The sequence below is a fragment of the Callospermophilus lateralis genome, unplaced genomic scaffold (assembly GCF_048772815.1).
Source record: "Callospermophilus lateralis isolate mCalLat2 unplaced genomic scaffold, mCalLat2.hap1 Scaffold_84, whole genome shotgun sequence".
Taxonomy (NCBI): Eukaryota; Metazoa; Chordata; class Mammalia; order Rodentia; family Sciuridae; genus Callospermophilus; species Callospermophilus lateralis.
Genome location: NW_027516477.1, coordinates 1,589,134 through 1,614,632, shown reverse-complemented (window position 1 = coordinate 1,614,632; position 25,499 = coordinate 1,589,134). Strand labels below are relative to the sequence as shown.

Sequence of the window (25,499 nt, the reverse complement as noted above, 5' to 3'; positions counted from 1 at the left end):
TGGTTCTGGAAAATTAAAAGTAAAGGGATGGACAAGATCTGTCAAGAAAAACAGCACTGAATGAACCGAAGTGGAAGCGGTTAAAATGTAGGTCTCCAAGCCTCGTAAATCTCTGGAATTAAATATTATGGCATCAAAGTACCCGATGCCTAGGCAGGCAGGAAACCAAAGAGCAATAAACCTCAGCACAATGACAATCACAGATGACACCTTTAGACGGAGCAGATCAAGTGGATGAAGAATGAGGAAGCGTTCGATTTGAATGGTATGATGAAGACTGAACTCTGGATCCCAGGAACAGAGGACTCACTTACTTTTAAGTAGTCGTGGATCATCTGCACAAGTCAGCCATCTTTTAGGTCAGAAAGATGATCTGGGATGATTACAAATGCAATCAAATTAGTTTTTATTTTTTAAAAAATCACAAAATTACGGGAAAAATCTTATCAACAGGTAATTAAAAATACCTCTTTAAATCAATTTCGAGGACAAAAGAGAAATAAAAAAAAGAAACATTGAGACCCCAAAATGATAATAAAAACACTACATATCCAAATCTGAGGGATACGACTAAAATTGTTCCCAGGGAAATTCATTAAACACTTGGAAAGAGTTACAAGAGGAAAAACTAGAAATGAATGAAATAGGCATTGGTGTCAAGAACTGAAGAAAATATCAACAAAACCCATTAAGATAAAAGCAGATACTAATGAATAAAACAATCCAAAACTTCACAATAGAATATATGAATAAACTCAAAGGCTTTTCCATGAAAAATAAATAGATACACCATTGAATAGCCTAATCAAGATGGAAGGGAGAATGAAGAAATATACAGCGTTTGAAAACCTACTTTGAATGGATCATTTTCTAGGAAAATACAAATTACCAAATTTTATGTAAGAAGAGATAGTTAAATAAGTAGAATAATAGTCATGAAAAACACCAAAAATATTATTAGGAAGCCACACCTCCAAGCATATCAGGTCAGATATCACATTAACTATTTTTTTTTAATCTTCAAGAAAAAAAATGTAGACATATTTAAATTTTTTCATCATAGAGAAAGAAACCTGCTAACATAATAAAAACCAATATAGCATTGTTATCAAAGCTTTTTCAAAGAAAGAATTTAAAAATTGCAGATAAATCCTCTTTATGAGCATCTATGAAAAATTTTTACATAAGATAATATCAAATAGGATTCAGCAGAATATTAATACACATCACACTCAGGTTGGGTTGCAAATCTTATTATTAGGAAATATGTTAATATAATTCATCATAATAAATGAAAAAGGAGCAAAAATAACACCAGGAAGATGTTTTAAAAATGCAGCATCTTGCCAGACATGGTTGCACAGGCTTTTAATCCTAACAACTCAGGAGGCTAAGCCTGGAGGATCTCAAATTCCAGGTCAGCCTGGGCAACTTAGTGAGACCCTTCCTCAAAATAAAAGACTAGGAATGTAGTTTATTTGTAGAGCACCCTTGGGTTCAATCCCCAGTACCCCCTCACCCCGCCAATCAATATCTACTTCCAAATACATAGTAAACAAAATTTTTAGTGCTCTTTATAGTAGATAATCTCTTGATATTATAAGCACATCTCTTACTTTAGAAGGCTGCCTCACAGTTAATGGTGAAACTCAAAGTCATCCTGTTAGATCTATGAATAAAGCAAGGGTGCCTATTATCATCACAATTATTCAACATTGTTCTAAAAAAGATCAGCCAACGCATTTAGGAAGAGAAAGAAGCATGTGTACATATATTGGTAGAAGAAAGTGGAATATTCCATAGATATGATCGTACACTTAGAAAACCTAAGAGAATTAACTGAGAATATTAGAAATGATAACTCTGTGAAATACTTGGGAACAAGAATCAACCAGGGTGAGACCCAATATTTATCCCATGTGCTAAAATAGACAACTGGGAAATATAATGAAATAAATATTCCAAATGATAACTTCAAGAGTATACAAATCCTAAAGTAAAATCAACAAGAAATAGGTAAAATTCATGAGAGTTTAATTAATAGATAACTGCTGAGTGATCTAGTTAAAGACAACATAAGTGGAACAGCGAATCTTGTTTTTGGATTTAAAGATTGCTTTGTATAAAAATATCAAATTTCTCCTAAAAGTAAACAATGATAGTAATAAAATTATAATATAATTCCAATTATAATACCCAAATCACTTTTGAACTTTTTTCTAAAAATAAGAGCTACCACATAAAACTGAGCACATAATATGTTCTATAAATTATTTGTCAATACAGATGTCTAATCTGAAAAAAAGTATGCTATTTTTCTTCTCTCCATATACACAGATGCAAAATTTAATTAATAATTTCTAAATGAAACAATTCACTCAAATATTTTTGAGATGTAAATATTAGTAAACATTACTAAACACTAACATCAAAGTGTAGAGGGCTTATAGGATGAGCAAGTAGCCTTTTCTGTCCTTTACATTTGCATGCTCAAAAAAAAAAGAAAAATTAGAATAAAAAGCCTCTTGGGATCAAGATTTGCTTTTTTTTTTTTTTTTTTTTTTTGAGAGAGAGAGAACTTTTTAATATTTATTTTTTAGTTTTCGGCAGACACAACATGTTTGTTTGTATGTGGTGCTAAGAATTGAACCCAGGCCACACGCATGCCAGGCAAGTGCGCTATTGCTTGAGCCACATCCCGAGCCCCGAGATTTGCTTTCTTGAGAGGACAGTTTAAGAGCAAAACCCAAAACTTCAGTGGTACATATACACAATGGAATACTACTCAACCATGAATAAGAATGAAATATGGCATTTGCTGGTAAATGGATGGAACTGGAGGCTATCATACTAAGTGAAATAAGCCAATCCCCCAAAGTGAAAGGTTGAATGTTCTCTCTAATATGTGGATGCTAGACCCACAATGGGACAGGGGAGTATATGTTAACAGGATTAGACAGGGGGGAATGAGGAGAAGGGAGGAGGATAGAAATGGGAATGACAGAATGAATCAGACATATTTTTCCTATGTTCATATATGAATACATGACCAGTGTAATTCCATGTCATGTCCAACCACAAGAATCGGAGGTATATGATATGTCAAAATGCATTCTACTGTCACATATAACTAAAAAAGAAGAAAAAAAAAACTTTAATGCAAAAATTTTTACACTAAATTTAGTGTAAAATCAAAATTTTTTTTAAACTAAAATGGTTCTTCAAGAAAGCACGTAAATACATAGTGTATGTGTGTATGTAAGTGTATACATGCGCATGAGTGTGTCTTTTCTATATCTGTGGACTTTCTTCTCTTAACATTTCATTGCTAAACTAAAAAAAATTATTTATGTATTTATTGCCAAAACCCTAAAAGTTGCTGTATATAGAAAGCAGTGAACGTTGTATGTTAAACGTTTAACAGAGACAAATATTTCCCTGGTTGATTGGCAGGTCCACAGCTCATGTGCGAGTGACCTTAAAGCTATCCTTACTTTGATTTCACCAACGAGTTTAACTTGTTAAATATTTACTTATGTCATGAGAATCAAAAGGCATTTGGGCTAATTGAACAGTTTTTAATTTATGGGAGCTGTCATTATCTATAAGCCACAGACAAATCACCAACATCAGTACACATGTACATCAGCATTCCAAAAAATGGACGAGAAGATCCTTAAAGGTTTGGCAGTTTTATTTAGATTGATCATTTGCCAGTGTGTAAAAGCTAGATGGTTGATCTGATTATCTTTTCCATAGCTCTGAGCAGTACTTAAATCCTGAATCTGCATTTCAGAAAGGTACACAACAAGGTAGAATTTTTACTTCTTGAAGACATACAAACTAGTTGATCTAAACACGGAGAAAGACAGAAGTACAATCCCAGCAGTTTTGAATAACTGGTTTTCTTAGTAGAGGAAAAAATCCCCACATAGAGAGAGAGAGAGTAAAAAATTGTCAATCAGACAAAAAAGTATTTCATTTAAGCTCATGGAACCAAAAAAAACAAAACAACAACAACAAAAAAAAAACAAAAAACAAAACAAAACAGAAAAAAACTCCAAATGACAAGGGTCATGCTCAGGGAAACTTTCTCTCTTTTTTTTTTTTTTGAACTGGGGATTGAACTCATGGGCACTTGCCCACTGAGCCACATCCCCAGCTATTTTGTATTTTACTTAGAGACAGGGTCTCACTGAGTTGCTTAGGGCCTCACTTTTGCTGAGGCCGGCTTTGAACTTGCGATCCTCTTGCCTCAGCCTTCGGAGCCGCTGGGATTACAGACCTGCACCACCACGCCTGCTTCACGGAGCACCCTGAGTCCACATCGGTGCTGGCTCTAGGGAGTCTTCCCCAGTATCCACAGTGCTACATCTAGTAAGTGATATAAAACAATGTGCAGTCAGCAGAACAATCAATTGCAGTATGTATTCATTCATATATAGCCACGTACTTACAAAAACCTTTTGGAAGGATCAGAACAGCAGTTCCTTCTGAAGATTAGAAATGTGGCTGATGTGTGTCTCTATCAGACTTGGGGGCCCAGCCCACCCCAGTTTTATTCCTTGTTTGTCCATCTCAGGCTGATGCCTCTGCCCAAGGGAACAGAACAAGCTACCGGAGCTGTGGGACCAACCAGGCCTGTGAGGCCCAACTAGGCAAGAACGCGGTGGAGACAAGGAGACCAGCGGATCAGGAGGGGGAGATCCAGGTCAGATATTCCAGAAAAAACTCAAGGGATCTCCCAAGAAGAAGTGAGACCCAGGATGGCGGAGGTCAGCTCCAACCTCGGACCTCCTCCCTCCTCCTGACCGCTCTGAATTAGCCAGATTTGAACTTTCCAGATTCGGTCCTGCACACCACGTCTTTGAGTGTGGATTTTACCCCCCCTGGGCAGGGAAGTTGGATTAGACATGATCCCACTTTGTGACAAGGAGAATGAGCCTCAGAGAAGCTGGCTGCTTCCAGGGCTGGTGTGTGGGGAATGCGGGCTTCAGGCTCTGCACTGTGGACTCCACGTTCTAGGTCCTTTTCAGAGCCCAATACTGACTCCGTTTCCCCGAACTAACTGCAGCCTTTACCAGTTCCTCAGAGTGGGCAGGGGCCGCTGGAACCTTTAGGTTCTTCTCACTGAGAACCTCTAAAAGTCTATTTCTCTACTTCTGGCTTGTAGGGTTCCCTGGAGGCTGGGAGCTGAGACTGGAGAGAGCAGTCTCCCTGGCTGTATGGATGTGTTGGCACCGTCAGAGGTCTCATTTTATTTTCACCCTCAATGAGCTTTGTCCTTTGTGGTTGGTGGCGTGACTAAGTTGGCAGACCTGGGGTCTTTCCAACATGTCCCCCCACCCCCATTCTCTCCCACTAGAATCCAGGGCTTGATTTTGACGAATAGGCTTGTTTAGGAGAGAGCTCAGAAGAACAGAAGAGATTATACAAAAAGGAAGTGGGGTCACCTTGATGACAATCACCCAGACCATGTAACTCCAGGATTTCATAATTATTTTCTGGGCCTTGTGCCCCAATCCATGGCGATAAAAATACGAATGGTTTGTGTTATTAATAAGATGACAGAAAGGCAGTAATCATCGGAGACCTAGGAGAGGCCTTTATGACTCTGGGGAAACCTAATGTGAACTGATGGTTTGGCCCTGATCTCACACAACGCAAGAGTGGGTGCATGTTTTGAAGGGGCAAGGGGCGATAGCGAGTGGGTGGGAGCAGCCTATGGCAGAAGCTGGTTGGCCCACGATTCCCATCGGCCATCACCCACCTTCACACGCAGCCCCTGCATCCTCCTTGTGTCCACAGTTGAAGGTCTTGGTCTGGTCACATTCAGCCAGTGTCCTTTCTGTCCCATTGCACTGGGCTTCCTGAAGGTGCACAGGCTGGGCCTCTTCTGCCCCCGGTTGGTACAACACACCTGCGGGTGTGTGTTTGCCTGCTCGGCAGCCCAGTTCCCAACACACCACAGCCACTTCCTTCATGTCCCAGCCATCATCACACACAGTACCCCAGTGACCTTCCTGTTTCATCTCCACCCGCCCTTCACAGTGGTGGGGACCATTCATCAAGCGGACTTTTGGAGGAGTATCTGCAAACAGAAAAGTTATAGGTGCATTTGGGAATTGACAGCCCCCACCTCTCCTTTTTTTTTGGTACCAGGGATTGAATCCGGGAGTGTGCTAAACCACTAGAGCCACATCCCCAGCCCCCCCCCCTTTTTTTTTCTTTTGAGACAAGTTTTCGCTAAGTGGCTCAGGGCCTTGCTAAGTGGTGGAGGCTGACCTCGAACTTGTGATCCTCCTGCCTCAGCCTGTTGAGTTTTGGGATTACAAGGGGCACCATCACTTCTGGCTTAAATTGTGTTTTAAAGCGTTGGAAAATTTGAAATGACTAATAAAAAAAGATTGAACAAGGAAGATAAGAATCTAGCAGGCTTTAGAAAGTTGTTGGGGTTAATTCCAAAGACTCTTTAAGTTGCAGATAATTCCAACATTGTTTTAAATCGCTGCAGGATATAGAAACTGTGGAAACTCCTGAAATTGTTCTTCTGAGGCTAACCTGTCCTTAAAAGTAGAAAACTCACTTTTAATGAGGATGCAAAGGAGCTGGCAGGTAGCTCAGCGGTAGAGTGCAGGCTTAGCTGGGTTCAGCCTCTACCAACAAATAAATGAGGTGATCCTAGTAAAAATTTAAACCCCAGGAAGTGCTCCACTCCTGGTTTTCCCACGTTTTCCTTAGGTATTTACAAGAGTTGGTTGTATCTAATTGTTCACTGGAAGCTCTGGGTGTGCAAGGTCTTTCCTTGATTTTTTTCTCAGCAATGCCTTCCTCTCTTTTCCATGCTCACCCACCCCTCTCCTTACACTGAGCTGACCCCAGTACAGTGTCTTGCAAATCTGTTTTGTGCATATTTTGTTATCCAGGTGAAAGGGAAACAGATAGTAGGCGTTTGTAAGCTTTGGACCAGTGACGTCGTTAAGACCTGTTGGAGGGCCTGGGGAGCTGAGAGACTTCGGGTAGACCTCTGATTGACTGGAGGGAGGGGAAATCCAATGGAAAGGGGGCACAAGTCGTTGCTGGTCCTACCTGTGACACTGAGTTGCATCAGCTCACTGTGCCGGGCGCCCAGGCCATTGTCAGCCTTACAGAAGTAGGATCCAGAATGTTCTGCAGTCAGGGAGAAGTTGAAGGAGGCTCCCCCTCCAAAAGGGGCTGAGCTGTTCCCCAGGGTGACGTCCTCATAATAAAACCAGTACAGGATGGGGGGAGATTCTCTCCTGTCCCCACAGTGAAGCTCCATCACAGGTCCTATGAAGGCCCGGGTCCCAGGGGCACCGAACGTGAGGATGGGATGTGACACTGGAACTGCAGAGGCAGAGGTGCCATTGGAGAGGGAGGTGGGAATCACAGCACCCCTCACTCTCACTGGAGGGTCCTCCAGAATTTCCCCTCCTGAGCCTTTCTCAAGGTGGCCCCTCCTGATCTAACTTCACAGAGACAGTTCCCCCACGGAGCTCAGGTGAGCTCGGATGGAGACTTCTGGACACATGCCTCTGAGCACGCCAGGGAACCTGCCTCCTGACCACCTTCTCAGCCTCCTTCAGTGCCTCCGCGGCTGGCACTGCCCCCTTCACCCTCACAACGATGGCCCTCCCATGCACCTTCTGCCCCGAGCCTTGTCATTTCCTTTAGAGCACCCTCTGCTGCAGGAGGAAACCCACCCCCGTTGGGAGTCGCTGGCTGGCTGATTGCAAGAACGCTCCTCACCCCTCACAGTGATGTCCACCACCTGGCTCTGCAAGGGGCCGTAGCTGTAGCTGTTGTCGGCTGTGCAGTAGAATCCCCCGCCGTGGCTCCCCCAGACGACTGGGATCTCCAGCTCTGCTCTCTGGGAACACTGCGTCTTCCTCCCCAGACTCTCCGATGTGTCCTCTCTGTGCCAGGAGAATGTGGTGACCCCTGTGCCTTTAGTCATGGAGCAGACAAGGACCAGCATCTCCCCCTCAACTGCCTGAACCCCTGGGGGCTGGGTCTTCATGGAAACCTGAGACACAGGGACCCCTGCGGGAACACAAGAGGAGACAGTGTGGGGAAGGCAGGGCAGTGGTGGAGTCCAGTACCACCTTTGGAGCATTATGGCAAGTAATATTTGAATGCAATGTTTAGGCAGAGGAGAGTCCACTCCACTTGCCTGAGTTTTTTTTTTGTTTGTTTGTTTTTAAAGTGGGAAGATAATATATTGAAGGATGTTATACAGGACCACCCTGTAATGTTCCAGTCAGTAACAATCGCATATCCTTACTAATGTCCAGTGTCTACAATGACGTGCTCTCTCCTGACCTCCTGGTGCATGGGGGCAGTAGGAGTGGTGGCAGATCATACAGCCTTGGGAGACAGGCAGACGCAAGTTACAGTTCAACTCTGCCACTCATTCACCGTGTGATCTGGGAAAGTCAATACCTCCAATCCTCGTTTTTCTCAAACATAAACATGTGGGTAATCATCCTAACCTCGCAGAGTTCTCATGAAGATTAAATGAGATGCAGATAGAAAGCACTTCTCGCTATGAAGCTGTTCGGCAATATCTCAACATCTCGGCCATTGTTAGGTAGAAAGTGGTGCAAGAGGATTAAAAGTGCAGACACTTGGAACCAGAGCCACCAGGATCAAGTTGCAGCTCTGGATTCCCTTCAGTTAGTCTTGTAATGACTCTAGGCATTAGTTTTCTCATTCGCAAAATGGGGATAATAATAGTGCATACATTACAGTCACTCATCACAGTACTGTTTCATAGGGCTGCTATAATTATTAAATGTTAAAATGCTCTGAAAAGTGCCTTCTACATGGTGAATGTGCATAAGTCTTCCCTGTTGCAGATATTTATGACCATCAGAGAGATTCTCCTAGAACTGAGCAAAACGTACAGTGATCCTTTTATAAGTGCCGGGGGTTGTTGTAATCATTTCTTTCATTATTAATTATTATTGTTACTTAGTGCCTTCATTGCTCCATTAAACATGCATCCTAGTTGGGTCACTTCTTGCAAACAAAACACCATGATTTTTTATTTACTTCTTGGTTTGCTGGTGAGTGCTCATTTCATGATAAATGCTCCAGAGAGGGATTATTATTATCACTGCTTCTCTGACAGGTAAAGCAAAGTTATGGGGAAATGATATCCCTGCAGAGATTATTAGAGAAGAGCCCAGGTGGATCACGGTAGCCCCCTCATCCATAGGGATTGGGGAGCACAACTGAGAAGAGAGCCCGTGGTCCAGGCTGTGCCCCATTCTTCCCTGCTTGACTCATCCCTGCCTGACCCAGCCCAGGCGCCCCAGCCTGTCGATGCTCACTCTGCACTTCTATATAGGATGGGTGGCTCTGCTTGGAGACACGACGAGACGCTGTCCTGGCCTCACACCAATAATGCCCCGAGTCTTTTTTCTGTGTTGCTGGGATCTTAACCCTTGCTGAGGTCCAGCCTGACCTCAGGGTGTGGCCATCTCTGATGAATGAGTATCGAAGTCGGGTCGATGACTTCGCTGAAGGCAGCTGGGTGTTACACGACAGCATCATGGAGCAGCCCTCTGTGGGTCGCAGGGGTCTGGCTCTCAGTTCAGGGGTCAGAAACAGCTCTGGAGGGAGAGATGACACAGAGACTACCCATTATCTGTGGACTGTGGAGTTCCTGATGAGAAGTGGCCCCAAAGAACCCAACACACAGACCCAGATTCAAGGACTCTCAGCCCACCCACCATATCTCCCTCCATGTGTGGTCTTCTCTTCCTGCCCCCCCTTTCCCACCAAACACCTAATCCTTCCCAGATTCATCCACTCCAAGAGTGAGGGCCTCACCTTGGACAATGAGCCACGTAGTTCTTGTCTCTTCTGTCACACCTATAGGAGGGAATAATGTCCTCTCTGCCTTACAGAAATAGGAGCCGCTGTCACTGCGTCTTGCATTTGAAATGGTGTAGCTTGTGGCATTATGGTAAGTGGATATTTGAAAGCCATCCTTGTAGTATGTTAGTCTATTTATCCTGTCATTTGTTTCCCCAGAGCATCTTATAACCACCTGGTCTCCTTCATAGACATTGTGTGGTATGCTGATACTCAGCCAGCCTACAAAAGAAGCAAAGGGACCCAGTGACAAGGCTGCCCCCTGCCCTGGTGCCTTCCCTTCTGCTTATAAGGGGAAGGGACAGAGCTCTATTGTGAGTCAGTCTGAGCATCTGCAGTTGCCTTGGGTCCTGCTGGCTCTCTGAGCCTCCCCGCTAAGTAAAGTTGAGCTCCACCTCCCTGGCAGTCTGTCCAACAAACATCTTGTTAGTTTTCTGTCTGTTAACAGGTTTTGATGCCATTCTTCCCAGCAATAAACACTTGGAATAAATATGGATTTGAAATGATCCCACTAGCATCTCCTTCCAAGTGACTGCGGGTCCCTACAGGAGCCATAATTAACTCTCTCTGCGTGTTTCATTCCTTGGAGACTCTGTTTAGTGGTACCATCAACCCAAAGGCCTTCTCTCTGATATTCTCCCTGCATGAAGCAAACCGGGTCACTGAGACACTGGCCCGGGGACCTACATCTTTAATCTCCCGAGTTCCCTCTGCAATGCTTTCTTCAGAGACTCTGAGAATCGTTTTCATGAATGGGTCTGGATGATCTCTATGAGAAGGGAAGTGGGCCCTTCCACATGTTGGGTCATAGTCTCCCCTTGGGAGATAGTACTCATTAGGGAAATAATAAGCAGCTTTGGTGCTTTGGCTCTGCCCCCAGCAGGAAAAGGAAGAACAGTCGGAGGAGCCTGTAGACCATTTCCTGAAGAAGGGAAGGAGAGCCAGACACCATGCTGTTCTGAGACCCAGCCCTGTAGACCTGGGCTTTGGGGGGACATTTCAGTTGGCAACAGAACTAAAAATGTGGGTTCAAATGTCAATTTGGAATCGTGGGATTCCAGGGAAAATGTTTGTTGTTCTGATAAAAAAATAAACACACCTAATCCCACACCTGAACATTGGGCTATTCTGCTGCAGGGAGGAGACATGGCATGCAAGTGCTGTGCAGGCTGTGTGCTGAGCTCAGTGCTCTGGTATGAGGTTACGGAGGAGGGGTAGCGGGACCCTGCCCAGGGTCCTGTCTCCGAAGAGAGATCATCCTCTCACAGCAAGGTCTCGGTCACAGTCTCCAAATTGAGAGAAAACACTTTGAACTTCCATCGTAGATAATAGATCTTCTCATCTTTTAAATTTTCTGGGTTTGCACATCTTTACCAGGTTCACTATTTCCATGTATCTATTAAATATATTTAAGACACAGGCTCAATTTTTTTTTGTTCTGAATAGTGCAAAGTGATCAAACGAGTTCAAGGACAACTTCTGTACATCATTTAACCACTTTGAAAGTTCTGCCAGTAGAATAGGGAATGGGGGTGGGTGGCAGGGGGACAGCATAGATAAAGAGAGAGGAGTATGGGAGTCCAAATATGTTCTTCCTCCAAATTGACAGTGGGAAAGATTTTTCAGTGATGATGATAGAGATATAATCAGCTTGATTAAAGAAATATTTAAGGAGTAATATTTATGTGACCAAGTTGGTAGTAATGATAGGGCAAGAGACAGGGGGAAATGCTAAAACCAGGTTTTCCTGAACTGCAATAAGTTTTTAACCGTTAAGATACCTGGTTATTGGTCATTGAGGGTTTTTTTTTTATTTTTATTTTTAGTTATAGATGGAAACAGTATCTTTATTTTAATTTATTTATTCATTTTTTTATGTAGTGCTGGGGATCGAACCTAGGGCCTCATGCATGCAAGGCAAGCGCTCTATCACTGAGCTACAGCCCCACCCCTGTCATTGAGTTTTGACATTTTACCTACAGACCCCTTCCCTAGATGCAGGCACAACTGTACATATATACACATTCTATCATAATTTCAGGAAATTTGTTGGATCCCACGAGGCTGCTCCAGAGACGAATTTAAGGACCTTCTTGCTTAAAGTTACAAGCCTCGCTGCACAAGCCTCACCCCGCTGCTTATTAGAGAATGGATGTGTTCTCAAAGGCATGAATAAAGGAGAAAATGTGCTTTAGCAGTCTCAGATAAAACCAGATTTTTTCTCTTTATGTCACTATATTAGAATTCTAAGGAAAATCAGGTTAGGCATGGAAGAGTTTACAATCCAATTAGAAGATGCAGGGGCATTCTTGTTTTCTGCAAAAAGCCTCCTTGGCCCCTTGTTTCTACTCTATTGTAAATACGCTTCCCCTCACTGTTTCCAGGGATTCTGGTGGGAACTTTGAGCCCCTACAGCCGGAACCAGGAAGAAGTTTTCCCAACCACACAGTGCGTGTTTTGCTTTCCCTTCACAGTTATCTTCTTTCCTATCTCAGGGCTCAACAGGAAAGGGAAAATCATGTGTTACTTTGTCAAACTCAGGGCAGGGTCTTCTTGTCCATGGAATAAGGAGGCAGCCAAGCAGAGATGAATGTGGCATTGGAGGGTCCTGCTGTAGCTGGACGAGGGGGAGGAGAGAGAGGCACTGCATCCTCCTTCTCTCCACCTTAGTCTTGGCCCAGATCCCTGCAGCCCTCAGCTAAGAGACTAGGACAGGCCACCCCTCCCAGGCCTGGTAGAGTGAATCTAATTCCCAGAGATCTAAGAAAACAAAGAGTAACTCACCGGACTGGACACTGGCGGGAGCTGTGGGGAACAGAGTCGGAGAGATCAGTGCACATCACCGAGATCCTCACACTTTTAAAAAAGCTACAACCCTCTGAGCACTTCCCCATGATCTCACTCTTTCCTTCTGTCTCTCCCCACCTCCTTCCCGTACACCCCTCCCTCATTCCACCTATTTCTTTTTCCTCCTTCCCCCACTGACAAACAATACCCCTGGGAACCCAATATTCATTTTACTATCCCAGTTCATAAGCATTGTCCATACCCGTGACCAAAAGCTTGTCATTTTATTGGTTATATCCTGAGAAGTTTTAATATTTATTGCTCCTCTCCTACCTTTTTTTTGTTTCCTGACTATTTTGGTCTGGGACACGTTGCCTACCTGGGAGTCACACGGAGCCCAGGAAAGGTCACAAAGGAAAAGGGGGTGCCTTTCATATTCATCAACACTGCTTCTCCCTCCATCCCAATTCTGGACCTAGTTTCATGTTCATGTCTCTATACGGGCCGTATTTACAACAAAAGCCATCATCTCATCTATGATCAGCAAGATATGAAACCTATCCAAAAGTTCAGGGAGGTGAGAATTTAGCCCAAAATGTGATAGCATGGAGTGGGAGTGGGGATGGGGGAGGTAGGATCCATGTGGGCTGGAAATGGAATTCACCCCAATAGAAAATTTCTTTGTAGTTCTTTTAAAGAAGCCTTCCAATTTCCCTAGAGATCAAAGCAGAAATGATGTATTTGGTATTTGGTAAAGGGATGCAAGGTCCTTTTGACTTCCTGAGACCCTGCTTTTCTTAATACCTAGTTGCATAATGTCTGCTAGTACTGAGTCAGAACCTGAAATCTATTCCTACTCATTGCACCAGAGAGAGTTGTGCCCCAGAACAGAGAGTTCTCCCCTGGGTCCAACCTGGTCCTGCTCTAGCAGCCTACTCACCAAGGAACAGAAGCTGTAGCCACAGCAGCATGAGGTTGGAGGCAAGATGTTCTCCCAGATACTGTCAGGGGCAGCTCGGGTCTGCAGAGCAGCTGTCTGTCTGGATAAAGCTGGGGTTTGGCCCTGTAGTTCAGCAGGGATTTCATCAAGAAGAAAAAAAGGAAGTAGCTAGCTTTGTCCCCACCCAAACTCCATGAGTGCTGAGAAAGTGAATATTCTTCTCCTTGACAGAGTTGCTCAGATGTGTGTGAATTGATAAAAGTGTTTCTTAAAAGGCTAGATGTCTTCTTGCTATAGGTACGCTTTCTACTTCTTTCAGCTCTGTCTGCAAATGCTCAGTTCTGGACTTGCTAATAATCAAAACACTTGCTTGGTCTCTTTCAAAAAGAAACCTTCTTTTTGCTACTTAAGATGCACATTTTTTAATGCTGTCTTCATTATTATGATACCATGCCAACACTGATGCTATTCTGCAGAGCTCCAGCCAGACCACATGAAAGACGAATAGGAATTTGTTAGAGATGGTGATGGGATTAGGATGGTGCAAGATGGCATTATGTATTGTCTGGGGTCCCAGAAAGATATAAATTCTGCTCAACCCAAGTTACATGTCTTCATGAAATGTTTCAGCCAGATACACATAGGAAGGAAGAAGTCATACCACCCTATGGCTACTTGAGGCTTTAGCAGTACAGTGATCTGAAAGACCTCAACACACATAGGAATGGGAGAGATCAGGTCTGTCTTCTTACACTCCAAAGTTTAAGAATAAATTTCGGAAGAGAGCTCTTGTATCAGGCTGGAAAGAGAATCCACCTTAGTTAAAAGGAGGAACTCGGAGCTGGTAGTATAGCTTTTTGTGCATGAAGTTCAATCCCCAGCCCCAAATAAGAGAGAAGGAAGGAAGGAGGGGAGGAGAAGAAGAAGAGGAGGAGGAGGAGGAGGAGGAGGAGGAGAATAGTAGTAGTGGTGGTGGAAGGAAGAAGAAGTAAAGAAAGAAGTAAAGAGTTTTAACAAAAGGGCAGTCAAGAGAAATGTAGGCAGTACTACAGTAATAGGCTCAGAACAATGAACCATGCAGAGACCAGCGACCGTGTGAAGTCGTTACAACCCTCAGTGCTAAAGAAGCCGGAGGAGGAGGGACGGTTACAAAAACCCAGTGAAAACTGACCACTGAGGAAGGACTGTAGGGGGCGCTGTGACTGCGGAGGGTGCAGCTGCTCCCAGAGAGAGCGGGACAGGGACACAGACACTCTGACTCTCTTCCTGATGTCTGACCCCCTTTTGGTGTCTCTTGTGGATAGAGTCCAACCACGCACCAGGTCCTGCCAGATGCATGAGAGCAGCTGAGAAGGGCAGAGAATGCATCTGGGGTGGGGTGGGCTGGGCAGCTCAGGAGGAGAATGACCACCATAGACCTTGACGGGCAAAAACCTGTTTCACCAGCACCAGGATTACTTGCCCAGCAAGAGCCTTTTTTTTCCCCCTCATGTTGGAATCTGCCCAACTCCCCCCAAGGCCATCAGTGTGAGGGGTGCTGAGGTACGATTAAGAAGATATTTAGGTCAGGCCCAAAAGGGTGTCTCAATCAGTCATCCTGGGTCAGCAGCACTGTTTATGCCAACAGAAGCATAAACCAGACAAATTCATACTTTTTACTGGTGATTTCAGACTCAAATTCCCCCAAATAGTTCTCTTTAGTTGTGTGATGTGACCGCTCCTCCAAGGCCTTCTGCCCTGAGATAAATACATAAGCATAAGAGGTGAAGCAGACCAGAGCCTGTCCAAGCTACGAGGTGCAGGCCTTTCTCTCTGATGTGTTTCTGTGGGGCCCAGGGGCAGTGGGAAGCCCAGAGGACAGACTCTGTCTTGCTCTATGCATGGGAGATGAGAGGGGGCTCAAGAAATTGCATCCATATGTGCGCTATCTTGTGACCCCTTTGAAGTTTTGCCCTCTAGAAGAGTGGACAGTGAATGTGCTGAGTGAGCTTTTCATCAGAGACAGAAAGATGAAAGTGGTTCAAATCAAAGCTGTGTTTGAGAAAAACTCGATTATGTGACCAAGAAGGGAATGAGTGGTAGGACTGTAGTCAGGAAAGAAGGGATACCACTGGAACATTCTATAGACCCCAGGGTTTTAACTGTAAGACATGACCCCGTCCGGCAGTGGACGGGCTGCAAATTTGGTGACTCTTTAGAAAAATGGCTCTTTGTTATTATATGGTCCTTTGAGGTCTTGATGTAATACAGAGACACATTATTCCCCACAAACAGACATACACAAAGGTTAAGAGTTTTTTAGAGGCAATTTTGGAGGTTCAAAGTTTTCGGGGATATCAGATTAAGAGCTCCTCATCTGTTGCTATCTAGCCGCAAAGGCTGGGCAGGACAGAGATGATCCATTACGTTTTCAAAGGACAGATTTCTGAAAAACATAACTTTCTTAGCAGTGGATAAAAGTAGGCTCTTCTCTTGGTTAATTACATTAGATTTAAACCATGAGGGGAAAATGATATGCTTTTGCCAATTCATTCACCAAGCAAGAGAGCACAGCATCTCTCACCTTTCAGAGCTGCTGTGGCTCTTGTTCCCCGGAGTATCCTTCATTCCTACTGGAGAGGAGCCCCCCGCTGGGGAAAACAGAGAGAGTTTTGGAGCATTTGTTCATCTGCAGAAAATGGACTTTCAACATGCCGCAGCTGCCTATGCGTCTTTCCTCTGTAGATGTCCTGTCGTCCTCCCAGATTTTGTTCCCCCAGGAGAGTGAGCAGATGTGGGAGGTAGGGATTCATATGTCCACCTAGCACTTCTGACTTAGGAAAACTCATCCCTACAGCCTTTGGCAAGAGGAAATAGGCAGGGAGCAGCCATGGCACAGTTGTCTGGTAGCTTTCTGACTTATGCCACCGTAATATCCCGGGGTTCAAAAGAACTGAGAGAGGGGAATTCACGTAACGATATACACACGGGTGGTAGGGAAGACTCAGAGACTCGCCTGAGCAGGACTTCTCAGATATTTAGTCTTGCCCCTCTGAGAAATTTTCTCCACACACACCTGCATTGCTTTCGTGTCTCCAGTCTGAAGAAGATGTCCAGGAGAATGAGAAGACGCAGGAAGGTAAGGGGAAGTTCTCCTTGAGGGTGAGTGATGTTGGGAAGGCCTGTCGTGTCTGTGAGCAGAGGAACTAGGAAGCTCCAGAGAGCAGATACAAATGAATGGGAAACCATCCCTCTTGCAGAATCACAGCACATTTGATTAGAAAATAAATCATTCCCAGGGTCTCTAACAATATCCTAGGCAACAGACTTCCTGATTGATGTATTTGGTTTCCAAAGGTGCATATTCTACAGTGGTGCCCTGCGCCCCACCAAACCCAAGTTACTGACACGGACAGATAAAGATTTTCAGAGTGAAGTAGAATGGTGTCTTTAGGTTTGGCACAAGCTGTGAAGGGTCAACCTGGAGTAGGTGGTACATGTGAATAGCAGATGGTTGCCCTGATGAGCGTCTTCTCCTGGCTGTACTCTGGGTCTGCCTATTGGCCTAAAGTGCATATGGAGAGATTCATGGTTGAGATGCTGACTACAGGATCGTATTCATAGTAATAGTCCAAACCCTCAATTTTCTGAAGCCCCCATGCACTAATAGGGACTCCTCTTTTTTCCTGGTTAAAGATGATCAGGATAGCATACAGGTATAAACACGAAAGCTCTGATTCAGAATACAGAATAAGTGTCATGTAGAAACTACCTAGGAAATTGAGGTCATTTTGAAAGAGTGAGTATCCAAGACCACTCCTTAGAATAGAGATACCCAAGGCAAAGTTCACGGATCTTAACTAATGTTCACAGCCATCTTTCTGCTACCAGGGAAAGAAAATAGGAACACATCAGCAAGTTGCAGCTGCCTGGGAATCCGCCCTCTAGTTCTTTAAAAACAAAACAACAACAACAACAAAAACAGCATCTATATAGGAAATCCTCAATGTAACTATCCCTTCCTTTCCTTTCCTCTCCTTTCTGTATGTGTTGAAGATCAAACTCAGGGCTGTACTCGTGCAAAGCACATTCTCGACCACTGGATTACACCCCATGGTCCCAATGTGGTGTATTATTAAGTCAGTCTGGACCCAGGTAAAATCAAAGCAAGGTCAACTGATAGAGGACATAAGTCTCCCTTTCCCATGATCAGCAGGACCATGGGCAAATGCACAAGTCAAGATTTCAGGAAGCCATGTCGTGTGTTACTACGACCAAGTTACTATAATTTTTGGTGCCCTCTGTCATTAAAATCCGACCTGACTCCATTACAAGGATGAGTTCAGGGCCTCCGGGAATTAAATATTGAAGTTTACTCAACTCTTTTTTTTTTTAACCAGGAATTAAGTTCAGGGATGTTTAATCACTGAGTCACATCCTCAGTCCTTTTTTTTCCCTTTAACTTTTGAGACAGGGCCTCACCAAGATGCTTAGTACCTAACTACATTGCTAAGGCTGGCTTTGAACCACCCAAGCCCTTGGGATTATAGGCATGTGTCACCATGCCCAGAGAAGACTATATATACCAACACCTTTACTTATATACCAACACCCTTTTGGTGAGTTTGGAGTCCTTTGAGGAGATTTTTCAAAGGAAAGAAAGTTGGGGAAAATGCTCAAAGGGCAGACTTTGACCTGAGAGGGTAAATCAATGACAAGCTCCAGGTGTCTGAGTAGGGTGGGTGGGAACCTCTCTCACTGCGGATCTACATTTTTCTTGGGGGTTGGCAAAAATTTGAACTGGTCATCTGGTATGTTACTAGACACTGTACTGCCCAATTGAAGGATGATGAATGTGTCCCACACACATTATTTCCCAGTTCTGAGAGAATAATCTGAATATTAGGAGGAGGAGAAAGAGAAGAAGGCAGACAAGTATCATCCAAAATGGCACTGTGTGAGCTTCCTGGATGTTCTTGTGGCCTCACGTATCCTAGACTGGGACCCGAAGGAGCCAAGCAACCTCTAACACCATGGGTTCAGATAAAAGCCTGTGTCCTCTGCTCAGAGGGCAAGAAAGAGGGTCAGCCTAGCAAGACAGAACACTTTAGGACAATAACTACTCTATTCCAGGCAAACATCACAGAACATAACTGTGACCCCATCCCCACCCATGCCAGGAAAGACAGTGGAAGTCCTAGACTGCCACCCTCATTACAGAGTGGTGACACCACCCCATTCCTTATAGGGATGCAGTCACAAAATGACGAACTTGGAACAGGAACTTTCATCCCTGCTGGCTGTCCGAAAGACCCTCAGTGCCCTCTATATCAGTGCAGACCATGTGAGGGATCTGGACTTCCATTCCTGGCCAGCGGTAATGAAGTGACCCTCCCGTTCCTCTTTTCCCCTCCATTTTTCTGTGTATTGACTTAATTCCATTTCCCTTTATAAAAACGTTTTATCGTGGTAAGAATATACATAATGTAAACATCACCATTTTAACATATTAAGTACATGGTTCCATGGCGGTAAGTACATTCGCATTGTTGTGTGATGGTCACCACCTTCCATTTCCAGAACTTTCCCATTCCCCCAACTAAAACTCTATACCCATTAAATAGTAATTTCCAATTCTCCCCGCTGCTATATTGTGAAAAAAACCCATTTGTTTCCAACTTTATGTCTCCATTATGTCAGACTTCATGTCTTCATTAATTTTACTACTCGAGGTACTTCATACAAGTAGAATCAAACAATGGTTGTATTTTTGTGGCTGGCTTATTTCACTCAGCATAGTGTCTTTGAGATTCATGGAGCAAATGTCAAAATTTCCTCCTTTTTAAAACTAATGTGTGTGCGCGTGTGTGTGTGTGCATTTTATTTATCCATTCTTGTGTTGATGAATGCTTAGGTTGCTTTTGCTTTTGCCCTTGTGAATGATGTTGCTGTGACTAGGGTGTCCAGATATCTCTTTGAGTCCTTACTTCCAATTCTTTTGGATAAATACCCAGAAATGGAATCTCTGCACAATATGGTAAGTCTGTGTTTAACTTTGAGGAACTGCCCATATGGTTTCCCACTGTGCTGTGCCGCACTACCATCAACAGAGTGCAGGGCTCCACTTTCCTCAGATCCTAATCAACACTTGTCCTCCTCCTCCTCCGGCTTCTTCTTCCTCCTTCTCTCCATTCTCCTCAGTTGACTAAATGTACAGAGTGATTTCTGGGCTCTCTATTCAGTTAACTCGGTCTATGCATCCATTTTTATTCCAGTCCTATGCAATTGTTGATTGCTACAGCTTTGTAGTATATTTTGAAATCATACATTGTGATGTTTCCAAGTTTGATCTTTTTGTTCAAGATTTCTTTGGCTATTCAGGGTCTTTTGTCATTATATATATATTTATATATATATATATATATTTGTGATATAAATTTTAGGATTTTTTTTCTATTTCTGTGAATAACATCATTGGTATTTTCACAGCGATTGCATTAAATCTGTAGATTACTTTGGATAGTATGGAATTTTAACAATAGTACTTCTTCCAATCCATGAACACAGGATATATTTCCATTTATTTGTGATTTCTTCATTTTTTTTAAATCAATGCTTTATAGTTTTCATTGTAGAGACCTTTCACCTCCTTGGTTAAACTTATTCAAATATTTTTTTTGCAACTATTGTTAAAGGGATTTCTATTTCAGATGACATACAGAAATGCTTCTGATTTTTGTATACTTTGTTTTGTATCCTGCAACTTTACTGAGTTCATTTATTCTATTGTTTTTTTTTTGAAAGTCTTTAGGATTTTCTATGTATAAGATTGCCTTCTGCAAAAGTGACAGTTTGACATCTTAATTTCCAGCTTGGATGGCTTTTATGTATTTCTCTTGCCTAATTGCTTTGGCTAGGACTTCCAGTAATATGTTGAATTGAATTGGTGAAAGTGGACATCCTTGTCTTGTTCTAGATCTTAAAGGAAAATCACTCCACTTTTCTCCTTTAAGTGAGAGGGTTTTCATATGTGGCCTTTGGTGTGCTGATGTACATTTCTTTTATACCTAACCTGCTGAGAATCTTTGTCATGAGGGGATGTTGGATTTTGCAAAGATGCATTTTCTCATCTATTGAAATGATCATATGATTATTGTGCTTCACTTGTTAATGTAATTGATTTGTGTGTGTTGAACCATCCTAGCACCCCTGAGATGAATCACACTTGGTCGTGGTGAATAATCTCTTGGTTCTGTTGACTATTTGTGGACAATTTTTGCATTTTTTTAAATCAGGGACATTGGTCTGTAGTTTTCTTTTGTTGTTGTGCATTTGCTTGGTTTTTGTATCAGATAACACCAGCCTTGGAGAACGGGTAAATTTCCTTCCTCTTTAACTTTTTTTTGGAATAGTTTGAGAAAAATTGGTATTGAGTTTTCTTTAAAGGCTTGGTAGAAGTCTTGGGTTTTCTTTAATGGGAGATTCTTTAGTACTGATTCCATTTTCTTACTCATTTTGATCTGTTCTGGTTTTATATTTATTCATAGTTTAGTCTTGCTAATTTATATGTACCCCAAAATTTAGTCATTTCTTCTAGATTTTCCAATATCTCAGTTTCTTATGATTCTTTGTATTTCTGAGGCATTAGTTGAAATGTCTCATTTTTCATTTCTTCCTCTCTTTTTTCTTTAGTCTAATTAAATAATTATTGACATTAGGCAGGCACAGTGGTGCACATCTGTAATCTCAGTGACTCACGAGGCTGAGGCAGGCATATCACAATTCAAGGCTACACTGGGAAATTTAGCAAGAGCCTGTCTCAAAATTTTAAAAAGAATCAGGGATGTAGCTCATGGGTAGCGTGTCCCTGGGTTCCATCCCCAGTACTGTTCAAAAAATTGTTATTTTATTTTATAAAAAAACAACTCTTTGTTTTATTGATCATTTGTATACTTTCAGTATTTATTTCTTCTTTGGTATTTATGATTTCCTTCCATCTACTAATTTTAGGTTAGGCTTAGTTTTTCCAATTTCTTGATGTCCAATGTCAGATTATTTATTTGCTATCTTTCTTCCTTTTTTATTTTTCCCCCACCACCAGTTAAACCCAGGAGTGCTTAACCACTGAGCCATATCCCCAGACCTTTTTAATTTTTATTTATTTTTATTTTGAGGCAGGGTCTCACTAAGTTGCTGAGAGCCTTGCTAAGTTGCTGAGGCTGGCTTTGAACTTATGATTCTCCTGCCTCAGCCTCCTGAGTCACTGGAATTACAGGCATGCACCACTGCACTCGGTCTTTCTTCCTTTTTTATGTAGGCATTCATTGCGTCCCTCGGCTGTATACACTTGTAATCCCAGTGGCTCAGGAGACTGAGGCAGGAGGATCACAAGTTCAAAACCAGCCTCCACAATTTAGCGAGGCTCTAAGCAACTTAAGGAGACTCTGTCTCTATATAAAATACAAAATAGGGCTGGGGATGTGGCTCAGTGGTCAAGTGCTGCTGAGTTCAATCCCTGGTACTATAAAACAAACAAACCAAAACCAAACAAACAAACTTCCCTTTTAAAACTACTTTGGTTGTATCCCATAGGATTTTCTATGTTATGTTTTCATTTTTATTTGTCTCAAGGAATTTAAATTTTTCTTTTTTAATCCCCTAAAATTTTCTTTATAAAATTTGCAGAGTTTTTGAGTTTATCCTGGAATGCATTTTAGTTCCATATCATTGTGTGTAGAAAATATATTGAAATTATTTTGTATCTTAAATTTGTTGAGACTTGCTTTGTGGCCTACCATATGGTCCACCTTGAGGAATGTCACGTGTCCAAAAGAAGAACGTGTTTTCTGCTGCTTTTGTGAAAATGTTTCATACATATCTGTTCAATCCAGATGGCATACAGTGCACTTAAAAATGATATTCCTTTGTCGATTTTCTGTCTGTATGATCTTCTGATGGCTGAAAGTGTGTGTGGAAGTCTCCCACTATCATTGTATTACAGTCTGACTCTTCCTTGATCTTTCTTTTTTTTTTTGTCTCTTCCTTTAGATACAATAATATTTGCTTTATATTTTGGGTGCTCCAATGTTGGGTGCATATAGATTCCAGATACTTTTGCTGAATTGACCTTTTTATCATTATATAATCATCTTTCTCTTCTGGCAGTGTTTTACGTTAAGTCTAGTTTGTGTGATATAAATATAACCACTTCTGCTCTTTTTTGACTTTCATCTCCATAGAATGTCTTTTCTCAGTCCTTCATTTTCAGTCTATGTATATTTTTTCAGGTGAAGTTAGTTTCTTATTTCCTATTCACTGTTTTTAGGTATCCGTGACAGTAGGGTGTGTTTTGACATATTATACATACATAGAGTGCAGCCCATTCCAATTTGGATCCCATTCTTATGGTTGCCCATGATGTGAGTTACACTGGTTGTGTATTCATATATTTGCACAGGAAAGGTATGTGCAATTCATTCCACTGTCTTTCCTATTTCCATCCCCTGCCTTTAGTCTCTTGAAGGAAGTACATAGTTAGGCCTCATTTTGTGTGAGGTTGTGTGTGTGTGTGTGTGTGTGTGTATCTTTATGTCTTTTAATTGGAAATTATAATTCAAGGTTATTATTGTATGTAAGAATTTACTTCTGTTATTTTGTGAGTAGTTTTCTAATTGTCTTATTGGGCTTTTGTACGTTTTTCCTCTTTTGTTGTTTGCTTTCATGGTTGGGTGGTTTCCTATAATGCTAACCTTTGTTTCCTCTCTCTCTCACTTGTGTATCTGCAGTAATTTTTTTTTTTTTATTGTGGTGGTTGTGGAACTTACGGTTAAAAAACCCTCATAGTTGTCATAGATCTTTAAAGCTGATAATATCCTAGCTTTGATTGAATACAAATACTCTAGACGTTTACTCCCCACCAATTTATAATTTCATAATAATTTACATCTTTTTATTTTGTGTATTGCTTAGTGACTTATTATAATTGTAGTCATTGTCGGTCATTTTTACTTTTCATCTTCAGACTAGAGATTTGAAAGATTTATAGACACCTAATATGGCTAGTAAGAGAGTATTCTGAATTTGATCATGAATTTATCTTGTTTTCTCTCCACTAAATTGACAGGTTGCTTTTGTCCTATGCTGATTCATGGTTTACATTAAGGCATATTTCTGGAATTTCTGTTTGGTTTCATTGATGTTTTTATTCATGTTCTATTCCCAAACTTTTAATTGTAATAGTTTTTTTTTTTTTAATGTAGCGTTATAGTTTGGATATGAAGTGTCCCACAAAGTCTCCTGTGTTAATGCAGGAATAATCAAAGGTACAGGGATTAGGGTATGAGAGCCATAAACCAACCAGTGCCTCCTGGTTTGAGTGGACCATCTGGCTCTTAACTGCAAACAGCTGGGGCATAGCTGGAAGGGGTAGGTCCCTGGGGAGTGTGCCCTGGAAGGGTGCGTCTTCCCTGTCCCCCTACCCCCACCTCCTGGTCATCATGTTCTAAGCTGCTTTCCTTACCATGCTCTTCTGCCAGGATGTTGTGCCTCATCTCAGGCCTAGAGCCATAAAGTTGCTGATAATAGACTGAACCTCTGAAACCACGAGTCAAAATAAAGTTCTCCTCCTCTCAATGGTTCTTGTCAGATACTTTGTCACAACTTCAGTGTGTGTGAAAACCAGGAGATTTGTATTGGTATAATCTACAGAACATGCTAAGACTCACCCATTATATGTGCATCTATTTGTACGTGTGTGTGTGTGTGTGTGTGTGTTTGTCTATGCAATTATTAGCTTTGGGTAACTACCACGTCAAGATACCTAACAGTACTTTTGCCACAAGGGTCTCTGATATTATTCTTTTCTAATCACAACTACCATCTCCATCCCTGTTACCTAGTTCCTGGAAACCATTAACCTACCTGTTCTTTGTTTTAAGATTATGCTATTTCAAAAATATTGTATAAGTGGAATCATGTAGTATACATCCTTTTGATACTGTTTTTTTTCATTCAGTATAATTTTTAAATGTTTATCCAAGCTTTTGTTTATAAACTAGTTTGTTCCTTCTTATCACAGAATGTACCAGTTCTTTTTACACAATATCTTTATTTATTTATTTATTTTTATGTGATGCTGCAAATCGAATCCAGTGCCTCACATGTGCTAGGCAAGCGCTCTACACCTGAGCTACAACCCCAGCCCTGGACCAATTTGTTTAACCATTCACCCATTGAAGGACGTTCAGGTAGTTTGGGGGTTTGGGTTCTTATGAATAAGTGTCTATAAACATTTATATACAACTTTCTGCTCAAAAATAAGTTTTCACTTCTTTGCCTAAAATTGCAAATGCTGGATTATAGGGCAAGTCTGTTTTTAATGGATATAGTTTAAAGATTAATAAACTATTTTCTAGAGTGAATGTACCACTTATTTTACCGCCATAATTTACAAGTGATATTATTTCTCCATATTTTCACTGGCATTTAGTGTCCCTATTACTTTCCTTTAAACGTGACTCATTTTAGTAGGTGTGCGGTGATGTTGGTGGTTTTAACGGGCATTCCTCCTGTGGCTGATGATTTCATGTACTTATTTACCATTTGTACATCCTTTTGGATGTAGCCTATGTTGTCCATCTTTAAACTGAATTTTTCATTTTTTAATGTTTAATTTTGGAGTTTTAAATATAAATATATATATATATATATATATATATATATATATATATATATATATATTATAGATGCTAGTCCTTGACTGGAAATGTGATGTGAAGGCATTTTTCCCAGTCTGTAGTTTGTATTTTAATCTTTTTTTTTTTTTTTTTTTTAGAGGAGCAACAGGACACTCCGATGTCTTTATTGAGGTTCGAGCACAGCATGACAGTTG

The 25,499-nt window shown here is 41.8% G+C and overlaps 1 protein-coding gene across 1 annotated transcript in view; it reads right to left on the bottom strand.

Moving 5' to 3' along the window:
• Window positions 1-24,159, bottom strand: part of LOC143641071 (uncharacterized) — a 170,944-nt gene extending 146,785 nt beyond the window's left edge. Inside the window, exons 1-7 of the mRNA XM_077108493.1 lie at window positions 24,129-24,159; window positions 12,688-12,708; window positions 9,859-10,125; window positions 9,357-9,638; window positions 7,771-8,064; window positions 7,090-7,368; window positions 5,771-6,091 (exon numbers count right to left, since the gene is read on the bottom strand). Of these exons, the coding sequence (XP_076964608.1) occupies window positions 5,771-6,091; window positions 7,090-7,368; window positions 7,771-8,064; window positions 9,357-9,638; window positions 9,859-10,125; window positions 12,688-12,708; window positions 24,129-24,159 (1,495 nt within the window). The remainder of the gene's footprint in view (window positions 1-5,770; window positions 6,092-7,089; window positions 7,369-7,770; window positions 8,065-9,356; window positions 9,639-9,858; window positions 10,126-12,687; window positions 12,709-24,128) is intronic.
• Window positions 24,160-25,499: the final 1,340 nt, after the last annotated feature.